General features: G+C 42.7%; 2 protein-coding genes and 1 non-coding gene across 5 annotated transcripts in view; 2 read left to right on the plus strand and 1 right to left on the minus strand.

Moving 5' to 3' along the window:
- LOC124789446 (PRKCA-binding protein) overlaps nt 1–1829 on the minus strand; it is a 99411-nt gene extending 97582 nt beyond the window's left edge. Inside the window, exons 1-2 of one of the 3 annotated variants that reach the window (XM_047256806.1) lie at nt 1422–1829; nt 969–1085 (exon numbers count right to left, since the gene is read on the minus strand). In XM_047256806.1, the coding sequence (XP_047112762.1) occupies nt 969–1066 (98 nt within the window). In that variant the 5' untranslated portion in view covers nt 1067–1085; nt 1422–1829. The remainder of the gene's footprint in view (nt 1–968; nt 1086–1421) is intronic. The other 2 variants (XM_047256807.1, XM_047256808.1) reach the window with 2 other exon arrangements.
- Nucleotides 1830–2992: 1163 nt separating this feature from the next.
- The window catches only part of LOC124788279, a 170564-nt gene continuing 153434 nt past the window's right edge, over nt 2993–20122 (plus strand). The window contains exon 1 of the mRNA XM_047255507.1: nt 2993–3698. Within this exon, the coding sequence (XP_047111463.1) occupies nt 3040–3698 (659 nt within the window). The 5' untranslated portion in view covers nt 2993–3039. The remainder of the gene's footprint in view (nt 3699–20122) is intronic.
- On the plus strand, nt 7111–7181 carry Trnaa-agc. Its single transcript has one exon. It is a non-coding gene; the product is annotated as a tRNA-Ala (tRNA).

A 20122-nucleotide genomic window follows, 5' to 3' on the forward strand; every position in this document is an offset into this window, starting at 1 on the left:
CTTATGTTTCTTTATGTGTCATGAAGCTATTTGGCATAAACAGCGGTGAGAAATGATCACCGATAATCGCCCTTATAACAACAGAGGAAGTCTAAGCTAAGTAGCTTTCTGCAAAGGCAATGAACAGTACCATATTCTGTATAACATTTCGAAAGCCAGTTAGAAGCCAAAGGCAAATTTCATTTTTCATCACTTTGTCTGAATATTTTGTAGCAGACTGTTAAAAGAAGAGAAACGAAATTTGTGGCACAGCTTGACTGAATGAAGGAAAAGGTTGACTCATCCTGAGGTATCAAGGAATAGTTAATTTGGTAACTGGGGCAAGGGTGACTGGAAATAATTCCTGGAACAGAGCAAGGTTTGGCTACAGTAAACAGTTGCAAGAACAGTAGTTGGAGCAGTTATGCATAGATGAAGACTCTTGCACATGACAGAATAGCTTTGAAAACACTATTAGGACTGAAAATAGCAACAACACACTGTTTGGATGAAACTGACACGTTCAAGAAAATCAGTAATGAGGCACTGTATCAAATAATAATTCCTGACAAAAAAAATCTACGAAAATGGCCAACAAATATTTTCACAAATAATTTATTCCTATTACTACCAATAAAACTAATGAAATGTGTGTTTATCAACTAACATTCTAGTTTCATTACAAGGTTTATTTATTTTTAAAAAATGATGAAAATAAAACATTTGCTAATACCAATAACTATGCAATTTGAGACTTGTAACTGGTTTACTGCCTTTTTAACCAGAGAGATTTAAAATGACCTTCCTTAACTCCTGACAGATTCTCAAAGTGATCCCTATTTTGTCTTTTTTTTCCATTTCTGTAAGCACGAGGGAGACACATTTTTGGAGACAAGAAATTAATCACCCATCACCAAAGAAAGCAAAAGACAAAACGAAAAGGTTCTACTATAAATAAAACAAAATTCAAAAACAAAATGTTAACATACATGCGATCTTCCATGGTACCAAAATAACTGTCTTCCTCGTCGGAATCACTGAAGACACCACGATAGAGCCCTCTCAAAATAGGTGAGTACTCAGCCATTTGTGGACGCCTTCCTTATCTAATATGATACAAAAATCATTAACAAAACATAAAAACCAAATAAATGTCAGCTGAACTGCAATTATGTTTTACTTAGGTCTCTCCTTTTTTAATTTCAAGAATCAATAGCATCCTCCTGACTTTGGTAATTAAAAATACTAATGACAGCACGATGTGTCTGAAAACTTTTTATTTTATTCTGGATACATCGGTTTTTATACAAGTGGAATTCGTGGCAGTTTTTGAAAAAAAACACCCGCTTTTTATCCCTTTTTAAAAGTGGCTTATTAATGTGGACATGTGTTCCGCCTGTCAAGTGTACTTAGCTAACTGAAAGAATAGGAAAGACACTTACATCTTGTCTTCTTCTAAAAAGTAGTCGTCTTCGTACTCGAGCATCGTCTGTGCTAAATACATTGGTACTTATGTTTATTACTGTCACCTTGTTGTTTGTTTGCCTGTTTACGTTGCTTTTTTTTTTTTTTTTTTTACCTCTCTCTACCGCATGTTAGACGTCAAAACGATACCAGAGGGTTTACATAACACGAGCATTTTGACGAATGTATCAGAAGTGCCTTAACTTGATAACGAGTTCACGAAATGAAAGGATCCAGTGACGATTAACTTAACAAAAATCAGAACACACAGTAAAACACAAACTATTCATACGACCACGAACTGAAGTCGTCAAGCGGCAACTGGTGACAGGTGGTGGCATACTTATCACTTATCAGTCTCTGGCTTCCGGATTAACTCGTTTCCTGCGCGGTTATTGCACGCACTTCAACATAGAAAACATACCTTACGAAAGAATATGACATCATTAATGTTACCAATAACGCGTAGACGGGTTTATAATTATGATGTTAACATGCAAAGTAAACGAGAATTCTGTAACTAATTTTAAAACATTTCGTTTACCAGGAGTTTTTGGGCAGCCGTATTAAAGACATTGGGAAACACCGCTGTGTTGATTTGGGAACTAGAGCTATTCACTATGTTTACTCGTCAGCTTTAAGTTCCTGTTTGTGAATCAAACGAAAATAGACACTGTCCCTACAGTAGCTATATTTCCACAGCTGTAGAATGTCAATTTCTGTCTCGCTATTTGAAGGATATTTAGAGAATCATTATCTCGGGTACGATGAAAAGCAATTCTGCAGCTTCCATCGTAAATTATGTCTACGGATAATATGAAAGAGATTAACACGCAAATGGACATACACAATACCAGTATTTTTGGCACTAGTCCGCGCGTGAGCGGAATATGAAGAGAGACGACTGTAAAAAGGTATGAAACACAGTCCTTCGAACATTCTGGCTCTGGTACTTAACTGCTAGTTATACATCGCACCCATATTAATGTCATGTTCCAATTATTCTTTCCATACAACACAAGGCTTTAAATCTTGTTACAGTATACTACGTTATTTTCAAACCCTCTAACTAATAGCCATTGTTATACTTTTTATGTAGCTCTAACGTTGACTGATTTGTTACTGTCTATTTTCTACGCATGAGTACGGAAAAAATTCGTTTAGAGGAAACAAGAAGACCGTACGAAACATGAGTACAAGTCTACAGATGGTCAGATATTTGCTTAGTCTAGTTATTGACCAACAGATGGCAGTGTAAGGAAAAAAACAACCCGACAAGTTAGAGGAGGAGCGTCTTTGAAATATATCGATTTAAAAATATGGTGGGACACTATAACTTCAACTATCGAACTTACATGAAAGTGATAACTTTTATATGGAGAAATTATTATTTTAATACAATAAAGTTATTAAAAGCTGTTCTCTGTAAATCGAGTACGAAATGCCAAATATCGATACTTTCGATGATTATCGCTACTGCCATTCGTTATCGATACAGTCGATAGCTATCGATTACATTATCAGTAGGATGTGAAACGTCAAACTCAAAACTACTCGGCGCCGAGCGTGGTCAAACGTCACTATGAAGCGTGTAACATGGCTGTAAACAACAGCGATGAGGACCACGAAGGAGACTCGGATGCGGAGCGAATAGTGTATGAAAAGTTTGTTGCGTTGAACCAGAACTTGATCGACTGTGGAATACACATAGACGAATTAAGAAACTTGACGTATAGGAAAACTAGGACGAAAAGTGATGGTGGCTCTGCACTACTTAGACCTCACAGTTTGTTTATTTTTGTAACACTTGTTGCTGTTGCGTGTGTTAGTATTGTACTGAAAATACCATTTGTAGAATACATCGTGCAGAGTGCCATCGGTATACGATGTATTTTACCCAACAATTATTTTGTTTGGGAAGCTACTAGACCTATAACAGACTGTGAAATGTGTAAGGATGTGAAGGAAGTGCTTGTATTTCACAATATTACTAGAGAAAAATTTAAGAACTATGCGTACAGTTCCAGACCAATGTTAATGAAAGGTGCTGCCTCAAAATGGCCTGCAATGCGTACGTTTGATTATCATTTTTTAAGAGACTTATATCAAAGAATTGATGGTGCTTACGAAAGTGTAGAGGATGAGTGCCAGATTTTAACTTTCAAGACTGAATTCAAAACATTAGAAGAAGTATTTTCTATGCCTGAGTCAAGAGTCAAACTAGAAGTAGGCGAGAAGCCGTGGTATGTTGGTTGGTAAGTAAACATTTCCACCAATAACTAATGTTTAAGTTGTTAAAGGTGCGCTTGCAGGCTTCATAATGTTCATATTATTTTTTTAGTTAAACTCTACACCAAAAGCAGCATTGTATGATGCGTCAAGTGAACAGAATCATTGAACGTCGGTACGCGATCATTTATTACCTTTATACGTGAAAAGATGTTCTAATTTAATATTTGTAGTGAGATAAGCTATGTTGTGATCTAAATTATGAATCAGTCGTTTGACGTATAGTGGGTATTAACGTATCCAAAGGTCTCTAATGTTTTCGATGCATTATTGCAGGACCATGCATTATTGCAGGACCGGCATTGATCTAAATAATTACGCGTCCTCTAAGTATCTCCTGTCATAGAATAATTCAACAGTAAAGTTGTTAAGTATATGATGAAATAAAATTGTGTTGTGCCATTTCTCCATTAGAGAGACTGTGCGCCAGTGTAAGTTACGGAGTGGCCGGTGTTTCTCAACTGCTTTCAAAAACCATTTCAATGCTTTCCCTGCAGCTTCGAAGTGGTTTCATTCCCTAACACACATAGCGTTTCATGCCTAGTGTAGTGCAATTCATATTTTCCATTTTTGAGAACAATACTGGAAAATTTTTCCTCGCTAAAACGTTTATAGGCAGTGATGGTTTGATGGCAGTTTATAATGTGCGGGTGAGAACTTTGAAGTTGTTTCCGGTAATTTTTACTCATTTCAAGAATGCTTTCACGTCGACAGTTCATTTGTGGAAAGTACCGGCTGCTTGAATTCACGACGCGTGCTATTGTTGAGGTCAGACATCCACTCCGCCGCGTAGTATTGTTTGAAACAGAACAGATTAGCCAATTTGTTTACGCTGCCAGTCGTGAAATTTGCTTCGGTCACTGAAATTTTTCGAATATTCTAGTAATCGAAATGTCATCTATGTGTGCAACATACTACTGCTTGCGTACGTGCATTCGTTGCACTTTGGATTGTTTTGAGCATGAATTCCACAATCTACGTAAAATGTCTTTCTTTTTCTTTAGCAGTTTTCTCAGCGGTTATCTACAGGATAATTTCCAAAGCTGAGCGTTTATGCGAATCCGGCATCTCTGCGAAAGCATTATCGACACAGCCCAATACAAAGACTGGACCTCACAATTATTGCTTAATGTTTCATACAATTCAAGGTAAATAAAAGGGCGTGGTGTGGATACTGGCAAACACTTGAATTTTAAGGGATAAAAATAAATTTTGATATCCATTATCTATTGAGGCCATACAAATTAACCGCACGCTCCAATAGCTTTTAGTGGCAGTCATTGAATGCATCTGCGCGTTTTTTTACACATCGGACTGGCATTCGCAGTCACCGAAACTGAAGTTAAAATAATAATTGTAATTATAGCTGCTCGTCTAACAATTGTTCAACTATGTGCGTATCCTTGGAGATTCTTAGCTGAAAACGGTGCTCTAGAAATCGCCAAAGGTTTCTTGCTTGTTAGAACTGTGCCTAGGAGTGCTCATTCTCCTATAATCCGGAATCATTGCTATTTAAATATATCACTATGTGTTGAAATTAGAATTTAACGTCAGCAAACATGACTTCAACCAGCAATTTACAAGTTGGTTATCCGCAAGATGTCAGCCAACTTTCAAATACGTTTCACGCAGACAGAAAATATTGATGTGTAGATGCATGAGATTTTTGGGGGGGGGGGGGGATATTGTTACTAACTTGGTACATCCTTAAATGTTATTGATAACGAACCATTTGAAACGACCAACGATTGATATCAGCAGGAGCGTGAAAACGTTAGCGAAACACAATCCGAGGACTTTCTTGTTATTAATGCCTCCAAACAAACAAAACTTGCATATTTTAGACAAAAACTGGAAAATAGTAACGCACAAACAGTAAACGAATATGCCCATGGCTCGCGTTTTTCAGCAGACTGGAACTGCTGATACTGGTTGTCGACTTCGTCCCATAACGTAGGCGCTACTTAATGTGACGCGTCAACTTGTGTTTAAGCAAACGGAACACTGATACTTCTTTCGTTTCTACATTGGGTTTTGATAGGAGGGTGGTGGTGACAAGACAGTGTAGCGTAGCGTGAAGTCTGTATTCTGCTGAAAGATTACAGTTTACTTGAAAGTTGGCGAAGCGGTATGTAACGTATCAGTCGAGCCTTTCAAATCAGTACTTGTCCCAAGCCTAAGAGCCACTTCGTATTACTGAATAAATCACGGTCCATATTAGAGGCGACCATGAAAAAATCGGCAATGTTTTTCCTAAACTCATCCGTAGATAAACTGTTATCTTTGAAACTGAGAGTAGGTGTAAATAGTAGTAGCAGTTGTCGCTGTCTTTAGTCTGAAGAATGGTTTCATGCAAGTCTTTGCGCCAGTCCATCCACCCTTCTTTTATTCAAGTTGTGCTGCCATTTTCCATCCCCTATGTCTAGGTATGGCACAGATCAATCTTGTGTTTGTTCGTCGGTGGTCTGAATTGCGCACTGTTACTTCTCGAATATTTAACATCTATGAGTGTCACAGTATATCGACAATTTTTACATTAGGACTGTCTAATGAAGGCTGAATGAAACATTGTTTTCGTGCCATATGCGTTCCACCATTATTCTTTGACAGGCATCGTCAGTGGCTTTGAATATGTACTTTTTTTTTGTTCATACTATTTAGTTTTCATTTACGATGTTGTCTAAGTAGTTTAGTACGAGTATATAGGCTAAGCTGAAGGTTTATCTGAGTGTCGTTCACAATCAGCCGCGCGCTTGTTCTCGATCCGATGCGAATTAAAATCTCCTCTTAATTTTTATATTTGTCGACCTATCCTGCACCTCTTTCTTAATGTCGATGTAACCTAGTCAGTTTTTAAGGTCACTTCTTTGCAGTATTTTTATCGACGACTGTTAGATTAGGAACTTTCTTCGCAGTATATGTATATCCAATCCCAGATGCTTCCCACTCTTATTTGCTATTCGTCTGCGGCGCAATGATAGCAGGCATATCGAACATGTTATAACATAAATCCGATTATCTGTAGTAATGTTTACATGATGAGTAAAGTATGTGCACACCGTAGTTTGTAGCTAATTTACGTTTTTTTTCATATAGTTCAATAATTATCGCCCTGTATGTGGTGTATGTTCTTTCGGCCATGTCCGAAAGAAGACACCATTCTTGATCCTGCAGCCATCATAAATCAACACAAAAAGGAATGACCGACATTTAGCTGCCAGCCAGAGGTCCGTTCGGTGCACATGCACACCATGCTCGAACTCCTGCGGGATGAGAATAATGGGCAGGGACACTACGTCAGTAGTGTGTGGGTAAGTTAAGAAATTCGGTTGACGGGAGGCGTGCTAGGGTAGTCCGTGCAGTTGCGATGCCTACAGTGTCGGGATGGCTTAGTGGTCAGAGCATCTGCCTAGCAAGCGGGAGTCCCGGATTCGAATCCCGGTCCGGCACAAATTTTCAACTTTCCCCATTTATGTAAATCACTGCCCACTACGCAGCTGTGTGTCGGTCATTCCTTTGTATCTTGGCTAGTACACCTACTTCAATTTCGTTTTTGCATGACGGTCTTACACATCCTTGCAGACGAAGGAAGGGTCATTTCTTGTCCAGCTCTTGCCTGCATGGATTACGGGCCGTCAGTAATTACCTTACCAATGGGATATAGTACGAAATACGGTACGTACATTGTCACGTAGGGCTGATTATAAAAAGTCAACAGGTTACGTATCCTTGTACAAATCATGTGTAGTATACCGCAACGCAACTTAATCATGTATTTCGTGCGTTGCCTATTCAATTCATGCGTTTATGGGAGCGTTCATTTTTACAATTAATTACTTCAATATACAGGGTGATTCAAGAAGATATGCAAATATTTTAATACGTTGCTCTACAAGTAAAACTAAAGGAAAAAGTTCATAAACATAGGTCCGCAAATGTGTTGTTACGGAGTCACGGCTAATAAAAGATTTTGCATGAAATTTAGCAACTCCGCTAATATGAAGTCGTCGCAAAAATGTACGAGGTTAAAGTAAAGCACGATTTCCATTTAGTTTGTAGTTGCTGGTCTGGCGAATCTAATAAAACATGGCCCAGACGTGTATCTGCAGTAGTTTCACAGAACATCCAGAGAAGCAAAGTAAATTTGTTCACTTTGCATTAAGAATGTAGAAACGTTTGTCACTGTTGGCAATCGTTACTGAGCTGTTTCTGTATTGTTCAGTGAAAGAACATCACAACAGTGTATTTAAGTGAAACCACACAGTAACTGTTGCAGTTAGATTATTTGTGAAACATGGATGCTTTAATTTACGACAGAGGAATGCACAGACATGGTACTTGTTTATGGCAAATGTGATGGTAATGCAACGGCTGCTGTTAACGAATATCGCTTACGTTATCCAACTCGGAGGATTCAGAATGCACGAACCATTAGTGGAGTATTTCGAATGTTACGGGAGACAGGTTTTACACCTAACATTCATGATCAGTAGGAGCGCTCGATACGTGAAGGCGATGATAAGGAAATTATGGATGCTGTTAAACGTAGGCCGGGTACCAGTACACGACTTATCTCTCAACGATTAGGCATTTCACAATCTAAGGCATGCCGTACTCTGAAGTACAATATTCTGTATCCTTACCATAAACAAAAAGTTTGTCATTACATCCGGGAGATCCTGCCCTTCGCTTGGAGTTGAGCAACTTGTTAAATACTAATCGGAAGGTACACAAACACGTTTTATTTACTGATGAGGCACAGTTTAGTCGAGATGGTATAAACCATTTACATAACGAGCACGTTTGCTCCAGACCAAACCCACATGAAACAGTGCAACGCAGTTCCCAGCAGCGATTGAGCATAAATGTGTGGTGTGGTACAATCAACATACACTTTATTTCCCAGGACGTCTAAATGGCGAGACGTATTTAACAATTCCTTCAAGAAGAAAAGAAATGCCCCTCTTGCTCGAAGATGTTCTACTTGCTACGACGATTGCAGATGCATTTTCAACATGACAGCGCGCCTTCACATTTCAGCAACGCCGTTACTACACATTTAAATGAACTTTTTCCCCAGAAATGGATTGGTCGTGGTGCTACACCTCTCTGGCTACCCAAATCGCCCGAATTAACACCAATGAATTTTTGTGTATGGGGAATGATGAAAGACATACAGCGTGAGGCATTACTTGCTCCCATTATCAATGCAACAGACGAAATTAAGAGCAATCCTGTGAAACTGAAAGGAGCAGCAAAATCTGTTCATACACGTGCAGCTAAATGCACTGAACTCGGTGGAGACATTTTTGTACATTTATTGTGAATGTATTATGAAATTGTATGTACTCTGTACAACTTCCGTAACACTGAGCTTTGTTTTTTCCGGTTTAACATGAAGTCACGTGTGCGATGGTATTAATAGAAGCACAATATCTGACACATTCATACAGTTTCAGTTAACGTTATTACCATCAGTTATCAAAATTAAATTATTTACAACTTCTGTTGAAAACTTCGTGCAGTTGTCTGGAATTAAAAGCAAATTGGGCTAAGTAGTTACTAGATTAAAAAGTTTACGAAATTACTTTTTGCTCTCTGGATGTTCTGGAAAACTACTGCAGATACACGTCTGGGACATGTTTTATTAGATTCACAAGATCAATAACAACAAAATAAATGGAAATCGTGGATTACTTTAACCTCGTACAGTTTTGCGATGACTTCATATTAGGGAAGTTGCTTCAGGCGAAATCTTTTATTGGCCGTAACCAAGCATTTGCGGACCTATATTTATATGAACTTTTTTCTTTAGTTTTACTTGTAGAATGACATATTAAAATGTTTGCGCATCTTCCTGACTCACCCTGTATAATTTCTGTAATTTGATCGGGATGTGACTTAACATGGAAGATGGGGTGATCACCTGTCAGAGCGAGTGTTACACAGTGAGAACTCTTCTCCTCCTGTAACAGCAGTCTGTACAAGATGAAAATCTGCCCTACAGCAGCCGCTGTTGGGTACAGAAGTTTCGTGTTCGAATAGAGATTGAAAAAAAAAAAGTGTCAGCGCGTTGTTGTTGGATGAGCGGCGACCACAAAATTCTTAGTCTAGAGTCTTCATAGTGTCAAGAAAGTGGCCAGTTGCAGATACCACAACGTCTGATGCAGAGCACAGAACGTCATGGTCCTGACAACCACTGCTTGTCAGTTACAGGGGATTATTTATTTATTTTATTTCTTTATTGCAAATTTAAAGATATGTTACCTGCTCTTTTAAAACGGGCCGTACGTTTGTCATCTTTTTGTAGTTTTTGAATTTTCTTATATGCAACATTTGAAACAGTAATTTGAGCTTGAAATACGAATAAAATTTTGTTGTTTGAAGAAGGATGCAAAAAGATTATAGCATAGCTGTTGACCGCCAGTCACAAAAAAAATAGTCTATGGTTAGTAGTGGAGAAATAGTACTGGTAACCCTGTGTGCTAATATTACGTACTCATCCGTGTATAACATTAGTGCTTTCTTGGGTGGATTGCTAGCACCTTACTGTAGGATTCGCTAACGTTAACTATTATTTGACATTTGTACAGTTTGTCAGTGCATTTAGGCACGCTATGTCTGATTCATAATTCTAGATGTCTTATTTACTGTTACATCTCATCGTCTTCTTCCTCTTGTTCCTCTGTTGCCTTGTGGCACTGTTTTCGCTGTCACTGTGGGTGTCTCTGTCCACTCTGTGGAGATTGTTGTTACGTTTCTTATAGGCGTGTCTGTTATGTCGTATCCACGTCTACTCTTTGTATTGTTTCTGAAATGCTGTCGGTTAATGCATTTAGTTGCGCCCATTCTTCTTCATCTCTTATTGCTGTGTATATATGTATGTATGTTTCTGTATAGTGTAAGGGTAGTATATGCCTGTTGTTCGCGTACTGAACGCAAACGAAGACAGTGTGTTCTGGGAAACCTCCTTCCTGCATGTGCATGTAGGAGTCAGTCTCAAATTCACGCGGGTTCAGGATAAGGACCGTGTTCACTTATGAAATATACCATGCCGCGGCAGCGATCGATGTTTCGTTCTCAACAGCTCCTCTGGCGACACAGGCTTTTCATTTTCAATTGTGTCGTTTGCTCCGAGTCTCTCCGTGCCCTTCAGAGCCTTCGTGTGCTGTACAACGTCCATCCTTTAGTGCAACGGGTCCAGGAAAGCTGTCACTTGCTCACTCTTGGTGGAGCCAATGTGATGTTTGTGTGGGTCCCCTGTTCACGGCGGTCTGACGGGAAACAAGGCCGCTGGCACTGCTGTCAAGGCTGCAGTCCTCGTACTATGGCCCACTAGTTCTTCCATTCCCTCCGATGATTGTGTTGCCGTCTGTCAGCAGGTGGTGTCAGTTTGGCACCAGCACTGGCCCTCCCTTCATGGGGACAACTCAGGGGAATTAAACCTCTCCCAGCTGTTTGGCCGACCTTCTCTCGGACCTCTCGCCGTGAGGAGATCATTCATCTAGGTTGTATACTGGGCATTGTCTTTTTAGCCATCGCCATCGCCATTTGTTAAGTGGTGATCCTCCACCCCTTTGTGCTCATTGTCCTGAACCTTTTATGGTTGCCATTTCCTCACGGAATGCCCTTTCTTTATCCTTTTACGTTCTCACCTGTTTGCCGTCTAAGTTATCAGCCGTTTTAGCGAAAGACGCGCGGGCTGTCGACCGCGTTTTGCTTTCTATCCGTCGTGGCAGTATGTCGAAGGACATTTAATTTTCAGCTCAAGACCTGCGTTGTCTCTATGGTGTATTTTATGGACCATTCTCAAAGTTCCTGTTTTCAGCAGTCTTTCTTTCCGCCGATTGGTCTTAACGTGTAGTCGATTTCAACTCCTTTTTAGTCATCATGTTCTACGGTTTCGACATGGGCGCGTGTGACCATAGTTGCTTTTGCGCCCTAAAACAAAACAAAATTAAAAACAATCAACCGCCCCCTTACGTCAGGGAGAAGTCATTCAGCTTATGTCCATTAACGACAACTTTTAAGGCGACGTGTCGTCTGTATAGGTACACCAGTGTGTTCCTTATCTAGTCTCCTCATCTTGAACCATAACTTTGCAGGCCTTGAAGGCTCCAGATAACCTAAGTTGGACACTTCCTTGCCCTTGTCTAACATGTATTGTTGGTGATGTGGATCTCGAACCACAGTGCAAATTGGCATTTTTCACATTAACATTGCCAGAGAATAACGACACGGTGGTGACGACTATTTTAGAGGCGCGACAAAATTGTTATCGACTCAGTTAAGACTGCGACTCTCCGCTGTCACTTCCTCTCAATTCTCGACATATACCGGGGCCATGAAATGGTTTACACCGATGGCTGATGGTCACGTTGGCATTGCCTATGTTCATGGAGGACATATAGAACAGCACTCCTCACCAGATGGCTGCAGTTTCTTCATTGCAGAGCTGGCGGCCATATCTCGTGCTCTTCAGAGCACATCCGCTCACGCCCAGGCGGGTCATGTCTGCTGTGTACTGACTCCTTGAGAAGCATACAAGCTGTCGGTCAGTGCTACCCTCGTCAGCCTTTGACCATCCAGGACTCCATCCATGCCCTGGAACGGTCCAGTCGTTCAGTGGTGTTTGTCGGGACCCCAGGTCACGTCGGAATCGCAGGCAACGAACTTGCCGACGGGCTGGCCAAACAGGCTACGTGGAAACCGCTTATAGAGACCTGCGTTCAGTATTACGCGGCTTTTGGAGACGGAATGGCATAACCTCAGTACGCTCAAGAAGCTGCGTGCCATTAAGGGAACTACGAATGTGTGGAAGACTATTGCGCGCCTCTCGCAGGGACTCTGTGGTTCTCTGTCGGCTCCGCATTGATGTTACGTGGCTGACGCATGGTTACCTCCTCCGTCGCGAGGACCCACCTCGGTGTCGCTGTGGCTCACGAATGACGGTCGTCCATCTCTTGCTGGACTGTCCACTTTTAGCCGCTCTGCGGCGGACTTAATAATTTTCCCAGCACTACCTTCGGTATTGGGCGACAATGCCTCAACAGCAGCTTTAGTTTTACATTTTATTCGTGAGGGTGAGTTTTATCATTTGCTCCAAGTTTTAGCACATGTCCTTTGTCCCTGTGTGTCCTCCACCCTAGTGCTTTCAGGGTGGAGGTTTTTATGTGTTGCAGAGTGACTGGCTTTTCCTTTTTATCCTCCTGGTCAGCCATCCATGGTAACCTGCTTTCTTGTTTTAACCTCTTCTACCTGTTTCTTGCGTCTTTGTGGTTTTCTTGACCCCTTTTGTCCATTTAAATCGACTGGAGCCTTTTCGGAACAGCCTAGTTTAGAGTCTGTGTGTAGAGGCTGGTGAACCACCACTCTGGATTCGGCGACGTTTCCTTTTGGCTAGACAGGCACTGAAAATCTCCGTGTCACCCCAGTCGTTGGCATTTAGTTCAGTGATTCAACCCGCCTTCGAACGACTATTCAGGAATCGGCCCCAGGCGACCCAGCCATTTGGTATACATGCTATGGCCTGCCTCAAGGATCTGGATCTCTCGAGCATGAAAACACACACAGGGATGGAACCCACTGCCGCTTTGGTGTCTTCAGAGGCCCAAGGTGATCTTAAGCTTGACACAGTACCCGAAAAATTGTACTCCAGATATGGTTTTCACAAATGTGTTTTCGTCTATTTTGAGTATGTACCATAGTTTTATCGTTATTTATACAGATGGATCCCAGCAGGGGAATGCTCTCGGTTGTTCTGTGGTTTTCCCTGATAGGGTTTTTAAAGTGCGTCTTCCAGGACAATTTACAAATTATGATGTGGAGTTATATGGCATTCTAATGACACTGGAGAGGGTTCACAGACATCACCGTACGAGTTTTCTTGTCCGTTCCGACTTAGTGCACTGTAAGTGCGTCACCAAATGTATCCGGTAGACACGCTGATTCAGCTCATCCATGCCAGCGACTCCAACGCCGTGGCAACGAGGTGATCTTTTGCTGGGTACCTGGCTACGTTGGGTTACAGGGAGATTTCGCTGGAGATCTGCCCACCGTCCTCGCAGATACCGATACCAGTGTTAACAGAGTGGTGAAATTTTGTGAACTATCAGGGCTCATCCCTAAACTGGTGGAGAAGGGCGGCAGACTTCAGTACGTTATAAACTGCTCTGCCTGTGGGGATAGCCTTCGTCCCCACCCATGAGATTTCATGTTGACTTTTTGTCAGGGCGCTGATGACCGTGATGTCGAGCGCCGCCTCAACCCAACTCATCATCATCACACCTTTTGTCCATTTAAGTGTTGTTTGCCCTTCAGTCGTTGTTGTGGTTTTTCCTTTCATTCTGTTTTGTATTGTAAGTGTCATTGTCTCATTCTCACCCTTGTGGCATTGTTTCCTTCGGAACAAGGGACCGATGACCTCGCAGTTTGGTCCCTTCCCCCTCCCCCTCGCGACAGGTGCCTTCCGCACTAGTCCGGTGACTAGCCTTCTTGTAGAAGCTGGAATCCCGCCCCTACGATTCCGCCGACAACAGTTGCTTGCGTCGTACATCGCCCGCATCCGTGCCTCGCCCGACCACCCAAACCGCAGGCTTCTTTTTCCATCTTCTGCACTCCCCTCCCCACGACGGCAGCCTAGGTCGGTTCTCCCGATCTCGGTCCGCGTTCGTTCCCTTCTCTCGTCGCTTGAGTCCTTTCCCCTTCCTCGATCCTTCCGGCCCTCTTTTTCTACCCCTCCTTGGTCCCTCCCTCGCTTGCGGCTTTGCTTGGATTTGTCCTGCGACTCCAAGTCCTCCGTTCCACCTGCCAGTCTTCGTCAGCAATTCCTGGCTCCTCTTGCCTCGTTTCGCGATGCAGATGTAGTCTGCACCGATGATTCTGTGGTCGATGGTCGCACTGGGTTTGCTTTCATCCACGGCGACTACGTTGAACAGCATTCCCTGCCTTGTGGGAGCAGTGTTTTCACTGTGGAGCTGGTTGCTCTTTATCGTGCACTCGCTCACCTTTCCTCCTGCCCTGGGGAGTCATTTGCCATATGCAGCGACTCCCTGAGTAGATTGCAAGCACTCGACTAGTGTTTTTCTCGGGACCCTTTGGTGCGCGATATTCAAGATGCTGTTTCTGCTCTCGCTGAGTGTGGTCGTTCAGCGACGTTTGTGTGGACCTCGGGCCACATCGGCATTCCAGGAAACGAACGTGTCGATCGGTTGGCCAAACAGGCCACCCCTGGAGCTTGGTCTCGTGGGAAAAGACCTCCAGTCAGCCCTCCATCGCAAGGTCCGCGATGTCTGGAGCTCTGAATGATCTGTCTTGAACACGCCAAATAAGCTCTGCATGGTAAAGTCGTCCACGGCCGTATGGCACTCATCCTTGAGGAGCACGCGTAGGGACTCAGTTGTTCTCTGCCGTCTCCGAATTGGACATACGCGGCTGCCCCACAGCTATTTCCTTCGCCGTGAGAACCCGGCCAAGTGTCGCTGTGATGCAGGGCTGACAGTGGTCTATCTTCTGATGGACTGCCCCTTTTTAACCCCCTTGCGCCAGTCCTTTAATTTACCAGCTGCACTTTCTTTAATTCTAGGTGACCATGCCTCTATAGCTGACTCAGTTTTACGTTTTATCCGTGCAGCTGGGTTTTATCACTCACTCTAGTGTGGGCGCTCTCGCATGATTTCTCAGGCTACACCCACTCCAGCGACTTTTAATTGTGACGTTGATACCAAAATAGTGTCTTTTATGGTAACAAGTTGTGTTGGTACCTCTATCAACGCTTTCCAGCTGGAGGTTCTTCGTTTGTAGTTGAGTGGTTGACCTTTTACCTGATCCATCAACCACTGTAGTCTGTTTTACTCTAGTCAACTATGTGCTCTATTCCTTTTAAGTGTCCTCTATTTTATGTTATTGCGGTGTTCATTTTAGCTCTGTACCCCTTGGTGTTCCCTCCCTCTGGGTGCAGAGGTTACGCTTTTACTGTATAGGCCTTTTACGAGTATGTCTGTTTTTAACTGGGGACTGATGACCTCGATGTTTAGCCCCCATCAAACCCCAAAACCAACCCCCCCCCCCACCCTCTTTTAAACAAACCAACTGAAATAACGTCACATTGCCCTCCCTCGCTCCCACAGAGGGTGGGGGGATTATCTACTTGCGAACCATTGGACATGCAGGGGCGAGTAGCAGTTATTTTTTTTCCAATTAAAGATTTTTAAAAATGTCAAGTAGACAATTTCACAGCGCCTCTACAAATATCGCTTAAATTAGGTAACAGTTTAGTGGTCCTGGCGCGAAAATCCTTCCGTTGGGTAACGGAGAGTTGCCGCCGCTCGGCTTTACTTTGCAAGTGAGGCGACGGCAGTGTCGGTGGAACGAACTACGCTGCTACTTGTCAGGCGCGGCGGCGGTGACCGGGGGCCCGCTTGCGGCGCGCACGAGTGTACGCGATATCCGGGCGTCGCATAAAGGGCAGCGGGGGACCGCATCCGCCGCCGTCTCCAATCCGGCGCCGGCTTCCGGCCGCCAGCCGCCCCCGCCTCCCTGCCTCCGCGTGCCGCGGCCCACGTGGTCCACGCCTCGTCCGGCCACCGGCCGCAGCCACTGCACGCGCGCCGCGGGGGGACACCACGCCACAACTTTGCAACAAGTGCATCGTTTCGCTTGTTCTTCAGAGTACGGTCGGACTGTTGATTACGTCACGCGGTGTCCTCGGGAAGCACACTAAAGAAAGTGGCGTATCTTAAAACTACAGTCATAGCAAAACATATGCAAGGTGTCCATAAAATCCCACTATCATTTCAAATCTTACCTTCTCAGCAATCACAGGCTCTGTAGACCACGCGCTGCATCAACGATCTGCTTCCACCACCTTCTATCTCTCGCAGCCTCTCTCCACCCTGCGGAAATTCCTAATGCTGCGATGTCCTTCTCTATGTCATCCTTCCATCTTGTACGAGGTCGGTCCAATGGTCTTGCCTGGAGAGTTCCTTCAAATGCTTTCTTGGTGAATCTGTTGTTTTTCATTCTGGCCACATGTCCAGCCCATTGCAGGCTCCTACTTTTTAATTTCTGGATGATAGTGGGTTGCTTCATTAACTGATAAATTTCATTGTTCTTTCTATTTCTCCTATGCCACTTTCCAACACAGGTCCTCAGATTTTTCTTTCGAAAACATTCTGTTTTTCTCTTTCATTCTTTGTAAGCGTCCAGCTTTCTGCACCGTACAGTACTGTGGGGCAGATAATAGTGTTGTATATCTTCATCTTTGTGGTGATTGACAAAGCTTTACTTTTGAGTGGGCTAATTAGTGAGTACAGACATCTTGAAACTGAGGCTATTCTTTCATTTACATCCATTGTTATGATTTTTACTGTTGAAACATGAACCAAGGTATTTAAACTGGAGAACTTTTCAGAACTTAGAATGTTGGTCAATTTCAAAGTAAGGTTTTGGGTTTATGACTCGACCTATTTCCATATATTCGATTTTCTCTTGGTTAATCAAAAGCCCGATTTTGCTGGCACTGTGCCTGAGAGATCTGTACATGTCTTTCAGCTCTTCTTCAGTCTCACTCAGCAACACTATATCATCTGCATAAACCAGGAGTTTTACTTCACTGTGTTCGAATCGGAGACCATTGAATACCTGTAAATTACTCTCCCGAACCACTTTCTCTAATGCAAGGTTGAAGAGGACACATGAAAGAGCGTCTCCCTGTCGTAAGCCTGTTTTCATTGGAAAGGTGAGGGATATGGATCCTCTGAACGTCACTGCTGCCTGCGAGCCATCCATGCACAGTTGTATCATCCTAATGATTTTACTGGGTATACCAAATTCTCGTAATGTGTTGTAGAGGCTACTTCTGTGGATGCTGTCGTTGGCTCGCTGGAAGTCAATGAAGAGACAGTGGATGTTTTTGTTAAATCCGCAGTATTTCTCAAAAATTTGTCGTATAGTAAACAAATTATCAGTTGTGGAACGGTTTGTTCGAAATCCCGCCTGGTAATCTTGAATAATGTTTTCTGCGTAAGGTTTAAGTTTTTCCAGAATGGTCATTGACAGGATTTTGTATGTTATGTTCAGCAAACTGATTCCTCTGTAATTTCCACCAGCTTGAGTTTCTTGTTGACAACTTGAGTCCTTTGCTTCGCGAGATCTGCGCCGCTCTCGGACCGTGCCATCAGCTCTTACCGATTGAAATAAGGACACATATGACCAGGCCACTGTTTCCAGTCGTTTAGGGTCCAACCCATATGACCACGAGCCTAAGAGAGGTGCTGGAGCCCATGTCGGGCTGTTAGCAAAGGCACTCGCGTCGGTCGTCTGCTGCCATAGCTCATTAACGCCGAATTTCGCCGCGTTGTCGTAACGGATACGTTCGTCGTACGTCGCACATCGGTTTCTGCGGTTATTTTATGCAGTTTTGCTTGTCAGTTAGCACTGACAACCTTATGCAAACGCCACTGCTCTCTTTCGTTAAGTAAGGCTGTAGGCCGGTGCGTTGTCCGTGGTGAGAGGTAATGCCTGAAATTTGGTATTCTCGGCATACTCTTAACACTGTGGATCTCGGTATATTGAATTCCCTAACAACTTCCTTAATGGGACGTCCCACGCGTCTAGCTGCAACTACTATTCCGCGTTCAAAGTCTGTAATTCCCGTCGTGCGCCCATAATCACGTCGGAAACCTTTTCAGATGGGTCATCTCAGTACAAATGACAGATCCATCAATGCTCTGCCCTTTTATATATCTGTATATAGTACTTGCGTATCGCTATCCCATGACTTTTGTCACCTCATTGTATGATTTGCACAGACTCTTTTGTTTTTCTTTAATCGAATTTTTATGTTGTGCAGAAGTTGCTACACATTTTAAATTTTTCCACTTATTAAGGCAACAGAAGCATGGTCTTTTCGGGAAGTGCTTCTGGCAAAAAAAAAAAAAAGGCGATCCTGGTAGCTGAGTGGGTCTGCCTTTTAAATTCTTGTGGTAATATTTCCATAGAAACTTTCTTCCCATAACCAAGAAGATTACAGTTTTCATACGTGTAGCTTTAAAAATGCACTATAAATACCTGTACTTCAAAAATGATTTATTTTTTAAGAAACTTCCCACCACTATTTTACCACTTAGCTGTTGAAATTCCACAGTTGCTAAAGCACTAAATTTCATTTTTGATCCAGAAACCAAAAACCGGTTTTCGTTTTCTAGCTTAAAAATTGCCTTAATAGCAACATATTTTCAAAAAAAATTTCGTCCCCCGTTTTACCCCCGTAAGGTTGGGCGATGATGAGTCCAATAGTACTGATTAGATCACTGACTCGTGCACGAAGACTAACAGTGTCGTTGGCTTTTGTGTAAACGTGATCTTCGACGTAACCCTACAAAAAAAAAAAAGGACGTGAAATAGGGAGAGTGCGGGAGCCACCACGACCCATCCTGCTGTCAGGAAATGTCATTCAGCACATCCCACACGGTCAAAATCCAATATGGAGGTGCACCACCACTGATGGACAGCTGGAGCTGCGGTGGCAGCAGCTGTGTGTGTATGTCTAAATAAACAGTTTCCCTTTATCGTTTTCTCTGCGAGAGAAATGGACCTGTCATCCTATATCGCATTCGGCCACACCAAACGTTAAGCTCCGGGCTATCACGGATGTAAACGTTTTTCATGTGGGCAACCTTAGTTTAAGCTATGCACAGTTAAAAGGTATTTTGTGGTAAAATCTTCTAAAATGTTGTAGAATCCGCTTGAAGCTGCAAATCCTCATTGATTGTGAGCTCAAGATAACCCGGTTTCCCGATAACGAATCCCATCTTTAGGTTTATTTGGCTGGATTACTTTAATCCATTATAGAACGTTGGGAGATCGTATTGGTTTCTGGATTAATGTAATCCAGCTAAGCCGATCTGAAGATTAGATTTATTATCGCGAAACTGATTTACCTTGATACCTCAATAAATGAGCATTAGCAGTTACGAGCTGATTCCATAACTTTCTAGAAGATTTTACCACAAAATGTTTTAAAAAAATCTTTCAACTATCACGAACGTGTTCACCTGTGTCAAATTCCAATGCTGTGGCGATTCTTATTTCCAGAAATGTGAAACATTGCTTCATCTGGAGACAGGCACTTTTTCAGGTAGTCCTTACCAGTATCTATACTGTTTGTATGTAGGATAGCACGGTAAACGCGAATGCGTACCACAGGAGACTATTGTTTGGCTGCAATGTTTGGACCATTTGCACTTTTTAGGCGAAAAGGCATAACAGTGTGTATGTAACATTTTCAGGACAGTTGATCTTGGTTCCTTCCTGCAAGTCGCCTGATGCAGGACGAATTGACTACTGCAGGCCGCATTGAAATGTAGCTTACACTCTGCCAACACGTGCT

This window comes from Schistocerca piceifrons, chromosome 3, assembly GCF_021461385.2.
Source record: "Schistocerca piceifrons isolate TAMUIC-IGC-003096 chromosome 3, iqSchPice1.1, whole genome shotgun sequence".
Lineage (NCBI taxonomy): Eukaryota > Metazoa > Arthropoda > Insecta > Orthoptera > Acrididae > Schistocerca > Schistocerca piceifrons.